General features: G+C 35.4%; 2 protein-coding genes across 2 annotated transcripts; both read left to right on the forward strand.

Annotated features, from left to right (window-relative positions):
- The first annotated feature begins 2,486 nt into the window (after window positions 1-2,486).
- On the forward strand, window positions 2,487-7,306 carry LOC126809490 (probable insulin-like peptide 7). Its single transcript, XM_056099151.1, has 4 exons — window positions 2,487-2,502; window positions 4,874-5,000; window positions 6,227-6,396; window positions 6,968-7,306. Exons 1-4 carry the CDS (start codon window positions 2,487-2,489, stop codon window positions 7,192-7,194), a joined length of 540 nt encoding a protein of 179 aa, XP_055955126.1. The 3' UTR covers window positions 7,195-7,306.
- Window positions 7,307-10,085: 2,779 nt separating this feature from the next.
- Window positions 10,086-12,044, forward strand: LOC126811977 (uncharacterized). Its single transcript, XM_050538076.2, has one exon. It carries the CDS (start codon window positions 10,472-10,474, stop codon window positions 11,738-11,740), a length of 1,269 nt encoding a protein of 422 aa, XP_050394033.1. The 5' UTR covers window positions 10,086-10,471; the 3' UTR covers window positions 11,741-12,044.
- The last annotated feature ends 489 nt before the right edge of the window (window positions 12,045-12,533 follow it).

Raw genomic sequence — 12,533 nt, forward strand, 5'->3', positions numbered from 1 at the left:
AAAAGGATAATCGAGACTTTGTTTATTATCAATGACAATCAAGGCTACTGTGAAATTGAAGTGAGAATTTCTCGGCTCAGAATGAAGTAATTTGACTGAGATTCTCAGCAAATTCCATTTACATTACCTATTTTTTAACTATTATAGCGAGAACTGTCAGCTCTTTATCCAATCTTCCATAATGCCTCTTTAATTAAGCTTGAAAAATTTAATTGGGATATGTGCGCTATTTCAAGCCAAGGAAAAGTAGATATAATTTCAATCTAATTGCTTCTATGTATTATTGTTAATGAATCAAAAAGGAACTGCTTTGTAAAGATTTATAATGAACAATCGAATAGAATCTGATTTTTTTCCTGATAAATCTACCTACCCACATGAATTTATTTATTCAGGCATTATTATTAATGGAAGTTTTCAAATCTGGTACTCGCCCTCAAATCTAGATAGGGCTTACAATGATTTATTTTAAGATTATCCTCTGGGTCGAAAGGAGGGCCTTTGTCTTGATCCCAGCCCCCATCATATTTTTACTTTAAGTGGGACGTTAAACCCCATTTCATTTCATATCTATTTAATGGGTTGCTATGCTATAAATGATATACAATTTGTACCAGTAGAGTTCCTTTGATATGAATAAATCAAACAGTACAATATCAAAATATCATTGAATTATTAGGCGGCTGAACGATATTTCACTGTCATCCGTGAACATCGAGGTAAAGATTATATCTAACTAACCTTTTCAGCCCTGTTAAAATTTTTATAAGGAAATTACTTATTGGCTTTCCGTCGTACTACGTCTTTAATGTTTACATTAGTGCGATTCCATATCAATTAAAAGCTGAATATTTTATTACGCTTAGGAACAATAAATTATGATAGAAGTATAAGGCATCGTTAATTCCAGTCACGCTGTTCATAGTTTATGCAAGGGTATCAGGTTCAAAATGAGATCTAGAGTAGAAAGTACAAAATCAACAGTAAAAGAGAAAATTAGTATCTACATTTGATATGTTCACGGAGGAAACATAATAACATTATGCGTATCATCTAAAGAAACATCAAGCTTCAAATTGTTAGAATTCTACTTTCATGGACCGAATTTTTACTTCTTACTATCAACTTTTCGGCTTCGATTTTCTACTTCAAGGTTATCTACCGCAGATTTTCCAGTAGAATTTCGGTAGCATAACACGGAAATAAATTAGCTTGTGTCATCAGCTTCTGAATACCATAAAAATAAATAGAAATGAAATGAACTGGGGTGTAACGTCCTGCTTTTCTGCTCCAACCGGGCAAATTTAATTCCCTAATATGCCGGTCGTTACATCTGCGGTAGAAAATCAAGAGGAGGAAGTCTAAAGCAGAAAGTCGAAATCTTAAAGTTGACAGTAAAAAGTAGAAATCTTGTCATTTAAAGTAGAATTCTGACGGTTTGAAGTTGAAAATCTTGATGTTTCTACAGATTAAATGCATAAAATTATAGATTTCCTCCAAAAAATGTGATTTTGTCCATGAAAGTAGAATTCTGGCGATTTAAAGTTTAAAAATTGAAAGTTTATCAGATTGTGGTAATTGAATCAACGCATAGGTCCAATGGTGGGTGTTACCTAATAGGTAGTAGTTGGTGTCGTGCACGAAGCACCCGTTACAAGTGTTTCAGGAACACTTGGCACCACTTCTCATTTGAGGACTGTACATAGCAAACAACATTTTCTGTATTCAATACACTCACTTCATTGGCTGCTTTATTATTTACTTAGTGTGTTCTTAAAGGTGCATTATGTTAGATTTAGATAACGAGTTGGGAGTTCTAGCTATAATAGTTAAAAATAGATAATGAAAAGGGAATATATTGAAAGTTTCAGTCAAATTATTCCGTTCTGAGCGGAGTTATTGCAGTTTGAAAAACTGTGTAGTGTCGATTGTCATTGCTACTGCTGTTACGATAATAAACAAAGTCTCGATTATCCATTTTTAATTAAATTATTAACTGGCAATCGTGTTTAAATCTGTTGAAAATCAGAGTCATCCGATAGTCTAGAGAGTTGATTATGGGCTTGGCATGTGAATAAATGTCTAATTAATTATTTATATACCATTTGAGGCCAAAAGAAAGATCTGCATTACATCATTTATTAACGTGGTATCATTTGACTATCTTTCTCAAAATCTTGGGGATATTCTTAATTCCGTGATCACATGCTAAGAGATACAGGATATGTTTGCCCAGACAGTAAAATGTTCTCTTTTACTCCCTTAAGGTTATTACCAATATCTTTATATTTCCTCTGAAGTTGTTGATGCATATTGAACTGGTCCCGGGCTGTCAGGGTCAATTAAGAACTACAGTGTTAGAATAACAGTTTATATAATCCTTTAATGGTATTTAGCGATTGGAAACATAACATATGTCTGGTAGTACGGATACGACCCATGGCGATCATCTACTAGAGGATCTAGTTCAACGTAGCAGTTAAAACATGAATACCGATAGATGTAAACTGTACCAAGGAAAGCTTCCAAGCCTCTAACAGATTGCCGACCAAGTCAATAGATTTGGTGATCTGGAGTGCTTTCTTCACCAATGTATACATAAACCGGCGAAAAGTTTGGTCATTCTGTAGTCCCATACATACCATATAATGACCCGACTGATTTTCACAAACTTGGTACAAGTCTACAGATCAGTTCTTCTTAAATTGTGAATGTTTTTCAAAATTAAATTAGTTTGGAGCCTGGGTCAAAAATTAAGTGGTCGCTGTCTTTAGATTTTGCATTCAAAATAGTATAATAAAGCCAATTTTTGAGACGGATTGTGTCGAGATAGAAGGCCAAAATGCAACTAAGATTATTACACAAAGAAACATTTTATCACATAGAGCTTGTGACAACCGTAACCAAAATAAATCATCAAATTTTATACTTTATTTTAACCTAAATCAATGTTTTGGAATTCGAAGAAGGTGAAAACTCCGTTGTTCAGACAAAACTCTCCTATCACGCATTCCACACAATAACCTAGAAATTAATATTACCATATGTTTGTCTCAAAATGACCAAAGTATTTAGTTGACGAGATATTAAACCTCTTTCTAATCATTTCTATTACATGTCATCTACAATCCTGTATTACAGCTACACCTATAGGCCCTGGAAGCAATTTTAAAATGGGATTTATGCCACGTCGGGATCGCAACATAGCGAATTATTAGTAAACAAACAAAACCCAACTTGCGCTAAAATCTTTAATATTGGATGCCGACGCAAATAGATGTATTGAAAATGTATTTATAAGAATCCAAATTGTCTTTATATTAACACTTAATTGTCTATCTATAAATGGTTTAGAAGATAATTAATTTCCATATAAAGAACCGTCAGTCGTTTTTAATATAGATTCAGATAGTTATGTAGGACTTGGATAAAGATTTGCCAGAGTACAAATATGTTATATTTATAATTGGAAAATGGACATTACTGATTGAAGACACTTCTTCTTGTGAAGCTTAAAATCCGCTTCGACCCAAGGTTTTAAAGACATTAAGTGTATAGGTATTTATTTCCACCTTTGATAACACTGGTTATCCTTGGTTCTATGGGTTCATAACTATTTATCGCAAAAGATCCGGAAAGTAGAAAATGTTAAAAACTGAAGATCGATTACAAGATTTCGATCGATCTGTGAAATTCAATTAGGTTTTGCTTCACGCAAAATCAAATTTAGTTTGAAAACTAAAACTCCAAAACAACCGTATGTTATACCACATTAACCTCCACTCTCCCTTGTCTGTTCCGTGTTACTCCGTGTCACTCCAACCAGGTATTACGTGTAGGATAAAGCACGAGACTGAGGTTATGCTGGGGAAAGAAAGACTGAAGAAAATAACCAGAGAAAAAGAAAAACCGATGCCGGGGTTTTTCTGTCGATGTTTTTTTTCTGAAGTCTTTCTTCCCCAGTATAACCGAAGTCGAGGACTTTATCTTGCTTATAAACCGTCTATGTTTACATGTACCCCAGTATTCCCGTAAGAAAAAACCTTATATCATGTTTTCTTATGGAAAAAAACCTACCCTGGAAGAATAACCCGGTACAGGTTTAAAGAAAAACTTTCAGAAGAATAACCCCTAATCTGCCTGTATATATATACAAAGCCGTCCCGACTTTCAGACGGCAAGTTATTCCGGGCATAGAATATACCCCAAAGATCAAAGAGATTTACTGTTACAGGTTTATAATACAGGATAACAGACGTGTTTCCTTATCTAATTCATACCGTTTGTATTGAAATTAAAGTATTCGTATAGGAAGGAAAGCAACTGAATGTTTTCACATGACCGACGGCCTCTACAAATCATGAACGACTTGTCAAAGTGGGTAGAAATTTAATAGATCTACCCATTCTAACGTTTTTAAAAAAATCTTACACTCAAACTTAAATTGTTTCAGTAAATGCACAGATGTTGTGTAACCCTGGAAACAATGGTCTGAAAGCGAAAATCGTGTGTATGTGTGTGTGTGTGTGTGTGGGGGGGGGCGGGGGGGTCACAAGCAACACTCATGAAAAATGAGGCTACTCCGGGATTTGAACCAAGGACATTCTAAAATTAGACATCAAATTAAATTCGGCAGATTTTGGAAAGGTCAACGTTTGTTTAAACACCAAGGCGCCCTCCTATCCAGATACTCTTCCTATTCCCAGCCCTGAAACTTTATTAGTCAGCGACCTTGGATTCCGAGCATCAAGTGGGGGGGGGGGGCTAGTGGGCAGAAGCCTTTTGCCACCAACGCAGGTTATTGCTTTTGGTACCGGTCCTTGAGATAAATACAAACCAATCACAATAATATATTTTTATTGTGTATTTTCAGATGTATTAAGCTGGAAGGGACAACAGATTAGCCTTTGTGTATCAACATTAATAGTGATATTATTGTCTTTAACCAAACTTGTTCACACTTCAGGCAACGATGTATTGGTGCAAGCTTTTGCCGATAGGTAAGAACGATTTTTGCCCCGTCTTTATCGGCCCATTAATTATTTTTAATGAATGAGGCTACAGACATTAATAAATACCGTAATATTCTTCCGTTCGATATCCATCTTGATTATTTAAGGATCAATTATACTGATACGTTCAATCATTTAAAGCTGTACAGATAAGCATCAATGACAATGACATCCCAATAAGCAATGTCGTAATTTGAATGTCTATCGATTTTTGAACAATCTCAAACGGGTGTCATGTGAGTATTATGTTTTCAACATGATTTAGTCATATAATAGTGGCTATTTGCGTAAATTTTCGGTGTAAATTGTCAAATTTAAGCGATAGGTTGAGGAAAAGCCATTCATTAAAATTTCATTCACATTTCATTACTACTACTATCTCCGTTAATACAACCCATAACAATAGTTGAACTATTTTAAGAATGAATGGACAAAATGTATACTATCTATAAAATGACACTGAAAATAATTGCCTATTTTTCACAAAATGTGACCAATTTAAAAAGGGAAAGGTTGCCATAAAATCGGTTAACAATCAAACTATCACGTTGAAATATAAAAACGTGTGACTATCTGACTACGGGAGTTGTTGCGATACAATTTTGTCCAAGATGGTGGAGGCAAACTGTTATTGGTCTCAATTAAGACACGTATAAACTAAGATGAGAGTTGCATTTATTTGTACAATATATCTATATATTATCCCAACCATAGTGCAGAATGTTGCGTCTACAATATGTTGCTTCCAACAATATGCATACACGTAGAAGGACAATCATTGAATGACCTTACAGCCACCCCCTGATACGCCCACCAGCTCTAAAATCATTGTGAACAAAAAAATAATTATGAACATACTGGATTTCGATAGGTTTTTCTATGATCCCCAAAAGAACCATTCTACTTAGTTTTGCAAAATTTCTTTGAACGTATTTTGTGTGTTGTGTTCACTAGCTTTGAAAATCAAAATGTGAAAGAAAGATAATTTTCCAAATGCGCTCGATAGTGTTCTTCTTTATGCCAATCTTGGCAGGTTTTACAAAATTCTGCCCTGTATTGACCAACTAAATGAACAATGCATGCGTATTTCAGAATGGACTCCTACCAAAAAGGTGAAGATAATAACGGTAACGAAAATAATAATATACTCTAAAAGCGCGCGTATAATATTTTTGTTTCTGCTTTTGTTAATCTTAACTACATGAATATTTCAGGTTTAGTCAATCATCAACAGAAGAAGCTCTAGAAATCTGGCATACAGACTGTCATAGACGTTGCCGTGTACAACTTATTGAACATGTAAACGTGGCCTGTACGTTTGATCCGTACAAAATATTCATTACCAAAAGATCTGTAAATAGTTCCATGGTTCCAATAATACCAGGTAATTTTCTGTTTCCAAATAGATATCTCTCTCTCCCCGCCCTGTTGGTAACCTTCTGAAATCCCAGCAAAAATTATCGCTACATTTAGTTTGGGTTTTACGCTTACGCTAGTCTTCTAGAAGGGGCATGCATGGCATAGTGTCTTGCCTAATTTGGTTACCGTATGTTTCAATATTTGCACCAGTGCATGGCATGTAAATAGTTTTAAGATAGAACTGCATACATAATTCAATGGTTACTAAGGCCTACATGTATTTGCCGACGACTTTCCATCACCGACAAACACATGTAATTATAATGACTAAGATCAGTTTTGTGTGAATGGTAAAATAAAATCGACGACAAATAATCGTTTTTGCTCTCAGACCATAAGTTCTTGCGTGGTAACACATTTTGGGAGTACCACCATATACTCGGAAGTAATCTTAGCAAATCAACAACCATCGCCTCATCCCACCCCCACTCCCTATCAAATTACACCTAACTGTGACAAATACTTATAAATGTGATTAAATAATTTAGTCAGTAACACCCAGGAGATTTCTCTTATCAATTTTAAAATTATTTCAGCTTCTGAAAAATCTTCCGGATCACCGCCATTTTTATCGAAGCATACAGCATCTTCCTTTCTAGCCACAAGAGGGAAAGGAACAAAGGTTAAAAGTCACTCAAGACAGAAAAGGGGTGTGATGGAAGAATGCTGTTATTTCAAATCCTGCTCGTGGGAAGAATATGCTGAGTTTTGTCACACCTATAACAGACGACCGACCGCGCGCACCTCCAACTGTTATCGATGACCCCTTGGGGTCAACTGTTTTGTTAAGTCTGTATTATTAAGAACTTGAAAATCGGATGTTTCCTGTTTCGGACAATAATTCATCACTGTTCAATTAGATTTCCATAATTAACAATAACGACTACATAGACATAAAGTTGACAGTCTTAATTATTAAAATAATGAAATAAAGACAAGGGAGTGCTCATTCTTCTACGCCCTTGGCATTGCTATTTATGTAAGTGTTTAATATCTGGGTTTGTTCTAAAATAGTGCCATCGTTTTCATGGCGATGGAAATTTTCAATGCAGGATAAACCCAATTCGTTGTTCCGTATATTGCAAAAATTGTACATTTATGTTAACTGTAGTTTAAATAAAATGAAAGTATCTGTGTCTCCTTCAAGTCGTGTATGACAATCCCACTAAAGCATTTTTAACTTGGATCGTGGTGATAAGTAGTTGTTTCGTGAGTTCAGTAGGTCAGTTCATCACAGTCCAGACGACAATGTGAAAAAATTGCACTGGTTTCGGGGATTTTAGGTTACAGATACAACTTGCAGTTTACATCCGAAGATCTCCCATCTTCGCTCGTCTGAACAATGGGTGAATATTCGTTCGACAATTCAATTCTCAAAATGGCTACATGTTGGTATTTTATGTGTGAGAGTAATACAATACAATGCAATCAAACAATTCGCTTCCATAACTGTTTATGATTTTCAGCCCATTTTGTTGTTATATACGCCAAATAGAAAATGATCCATTACTTTTGCTCCATTAGACACAAGTCATAAAAAATAATGACTTTTGTGCAATTACACGGTTATATCTTCTGAAATTGTAGCCTCCCTCCCACAACACTTTTTGAGGCATATGCTTTTGTAAGATATCACTCATAAAAGAACTGACAAATGGTAATTAACGTTTATTTGAGCTAAATTACTTCACGCGCTTTTGAGCAATTAACCTTTACCCTTCATTGATCCTTACATTTGAATTGTGATTTATAGAAATCTCTGATACAAACCTCTTGTTTATCGCTTCATTGTTATATTATTTCTGAATATATTATAATAAAGATCTCTATAACCGTTTACATGTATAGTATCAGTCAATCACAAAACACATTTCGCCCAGTGGCAAATGTAGGATATTTGGTTAGAGGGCTGACTTGACATGAACTCGGGCGTAGCGTCTCCTTCCAACTAGGGCAATAACGCATACACAGTTAGAGGGGATCTATCCACTCACCCGAGATAGGGTGCACGGGACTCCTCTTCCAAGAAAGATGATTTGTGTCCTATGTTTGTGTATAGGCGCATTTTTTAACCCGAGTATAATATTCAGTGTCACCAGCATCACCCATCCAACAATGTGCTCAAATTTGCACAATTCATAGAAATAGAATAATTGGAGAATTTTGTATACTGTCATTTAGAGGGATATGTGTGTGTGCGTGTGTGTGTGTTGGGGGGGGGGGGGGGGTATGGGTATGGGTATTTGGGGGGGGGGGGGCACCACTGCTCTCGCCTAAATGTGTTGTGTTCGTCGTAATCTGACACCTTTGGTTTGGTTGCCCTGTTTCATTGGAACAAATTTTCTGTCATCTTAACCAACATGCTTGGAGTGTAAATATTATGAAATAATACTGGAAATATAGTGAACATGCGACTGTAAAGGAAAGTCAGTATCCCGAAGTGCAGCAGAGAGGCTTTTCTGGGTTTAGTTTCTATTATCATTCTAAAGTGTAATACACAAATTTCGAAGTAAACTAGACTACCAAATCCCTTCAGAATAGTTGGATTATTCATTGTATGGTAGTGAATATGTCTCTTTGTTGTGTCATTAATTGTCTTATCGGTCAGTTTAATGCCAACTTCATTAGAATATGTCCTATACTTAAAATAACTAGGGTCGTGTGCTAATTTAATGAACATCTGATACCACTGCTCATACATTTGGAAAGTTCATGGCTGGTGACTCTTGATGGGCGATCTAAAGTCCCACGGTTACCTTTTTATTGAGTAGCTTCACCACCCTAGCCTTCTTTCAGCTCAGCTGCAAATGTGAGGCCCGATTAACATTGCTCTCCTAATATCCCTCCTGATGAATGTGATAATGTGATAAGGTAATAAAATGGATGTATAGTTGTGTATATCATCAGTACCAGATCTTAGTAGTCCTAATAGATTTTTGAAGAGCTTAAAAAATAAAAAGAATAAACCACCGTTTCCGGAAGTCATTTGATATATCTAGATGAACCATTTCACATTAAGAGTTGATTAATTACTATTAATGATAATCAACAACTGAAGGTACGCATGAGGTTACAATATAAAAATAAAAACAACAATGCTATAACGCTAATAAACCGAAATAAGCGAATTTGATCAAGGTTAATCATGCATACACTTATTGCTCTAAGTTATTGTTAATTAGAAAATACACTGATATGCCTTATTGATTATTTGCAGGTATTTAGTCATCAAGATATTTCTACCATTTAATACAAAAATCTTTCACAGCATAACATAGGGATCATAATCTCATATCAATTATATCAATTTAAAGATAACACTGCTGTAAGAGATATTGCCGAATAATAACAGAAAGTATAATAACCATTTGCAGTTCTGTGGTATTAATAATCTAAAAACATTGTAGAGCGTTTCAACTCCATTCACTATCAATATTAACGTATTACGGCCATGCCTGGGTTTCTTAATAAGCCGATTTTATTCTTTGAGGCTGAAATAATGTTTCTTTCCGATCATTACCTTATTGATTATAAATCAATCACAAAACCACGCCTGCCTTACAAAACTTGGTATAATTGAAATCTTAAGTCATAAAGGAGACGGCGATAGTAACCAGGAATATAAAGTTTGTTTACAGGTTACTAATATACAGCATTCCTGAAATTCAGACGACCGCCAAATCATTTTTCTGTTATCGCAAAGAATTCACACTGGCTTCTGTGTGAGACTTGTTGGAATCATAACCATTTTGAATGGAAAATCAGTACTGATCATTGTGTGAAACGTTGTATCTAAATTGTATGATCCGGAAAATTTAAAACGATTTTTTTTAATTCCCGGAGGATCTATTCTTATATTGTTTATATGGAGTCAAGATGTTGGTCATTAAGTACGTTATGTAATGTGACGAGACAAAAAGGAAATGTCATAATAATAATTTTTATATAAACCAACCGTCGATGTTTTGGACGTTATTAGTGTCTCCTTATATTGATTCGATCATCTAGTATAGTTAAAGAACAAGTATTCATTGTTAAAAATGAAAGAAGACGCGGAGGTTTTCTGCAAATTGCGCGTAGCTTCGACCAACAATACCGGTTCCAACCATTCCGCAACAATTGTCTATAATGGCATCAGCGCGAACGATTGGCTTAGTCCTATCGGAATTTCTCCATCAAGACATGTTGAAAATGAAAAGAATAACGGTATTTTGGTACAGACATTAACAAAACGTCCATTCACCGCTAACAGTATCATAATAATTCGACCAGATCGAAAGTCAGCTGGTCTTGAGAAGAGTGAGGCTTTAAGAGGACGACGTCTTCAATCTGCTTTGGAGGGGGAATGTTCTCCAAGTGGACATGGAGGGTTCACTGGGCTATACAAAACGAGCAGAGGGTTCGTCTCAAAGACAATGGATTTTGTATCCTTAAGGAATCAATGGAACCGTACGGCAATGAGACCAGCAACATCAAATTGCAGTTCAGGCTTTACTCAGCGAAAATTTCATAAAAATAAGGGAATAATGAAAACAACCGGGAACTACAGTGCCGTGGGTATAAACCGAGAGAGAGATTATAACTTGGATTTAACGGTTCAATCTGTAGAATGCTCCCGAAAGGGCACCGACAAGACAGAAAGAGATGCTCAAAGGTTTTCCGAAAGCACGAAAGTAGCTCACACCATTTTTAGGACGCGATTTAAGGATATTGATATCAATACAATAGATGGAATAAAACGTAACTATATGAAACGCGCGCAATCCGCTCCGGCGGGTGCGTTAAGATTGAATCAAATGAACGATGCTGCCAACGGAAAGAAGCCAACATTATACTGGCGAGCCAAATCAGCTTATCACAAAAAAGCTATCAGTAAAGAGGAGCAACTGGAAGCACCTAATGAGGATTCTTATACTGAAACAAGAGGGTCATTGTTAAGACCTCTGATGTACTCTTCGGAAGGGTCTATTAAACACAGTGCTGGTTGTCCTTATAAATGTAAGGGTTGCTTCAAAGCTTGCCTGGTGTCCGAAGACTACCTTGATAAAGCGCAACAACGTTCGGAGTCGGAGCGTGCGCAATCATCATGGAGGCATCAGAGACGAATTCGAAGAAGTCCTGGTTTTTCTGTTCAGTTAGCTCTAGCTAAAAGTCAGCCATTGTATCACATGGTTCACGAGAAAGGAGCAGAAGGCAAGTCTGCTGTTAAAGAAGCTTGGGCAGGTGATGCCGAACAAGAGGAGGATATGGTGACAAGGACTCGGACTCTAGAAATATCCGATGATTCTAAGGATTGTGTAGTTGAATAAGTACAATGTGTGATTTTGGTAGAAAAGAATAATGATTATAACAATAAGCTTCAGACATAGCCGTTTATCATTACAATGCAAACGTTTATATTACGGTATGTTTATAAATGAGTTATACATTTTGTAAGTATGGTATGTATTAAAAGAATTATGATTATATGTTATTGACACACCTTTACTCAACGTCAGTTGGTCAGTGACATTAATTGGACATTTCCCGTAGCTGGAATTTACATAGAAATCAACAATGTGTGATTGCATTATTCACATCGTCTTGTACTTCCATTTAATAAATATATATTGAGCCCAAAACTGTTACACATAGTAACTAAGATTTAACTTAAATTAATGAAATCGTTTAACCCAATAAGTATTTGGTCTTTTAACTCTGATACCCTAATGGTTTCAAGTTTCTAAGTATTTTCCTAGTTAGGTAATTTTGCTAAAGATAATATGTAGCCTAAAACAAAGATAACGAGGTTCCCAGAAAATGTCGCTAATGGATGGATACTAGGGTGGCTGATAAGGGACATGAAAAATAATATAATTTGGTTTTTTTAATTTTCACCCAAGTCAATTTTAATTTTCACCCAAGTCAATTTTAATATAATTTGGTTTTTGTAATTTTCACCCAAGTCAATTTTAATATAATTTGTTTTTTTATAATTTTCACCCAAGGCAATTTTAATATAATTTGTTTTTTTATAATTTTCACCCAAGTCAATTTTAATTTCCACCCAAGTCAATTTTAATATAATTTGTTTTTTTATAATTTTCACCCAAGTCAATTTTA

Source organism: Patella vulgata, chromosome 2 (genome assembly GCF_932274485.2).
Source record: "Patella vulgata chromosome 2, xgPatVulg1.2, whole genome shotgun sequence".
NCBI lineage: Eukaryota > Metazoa > Mollusca > Gastropoda > Patellidae > Patella > Patella vulgata.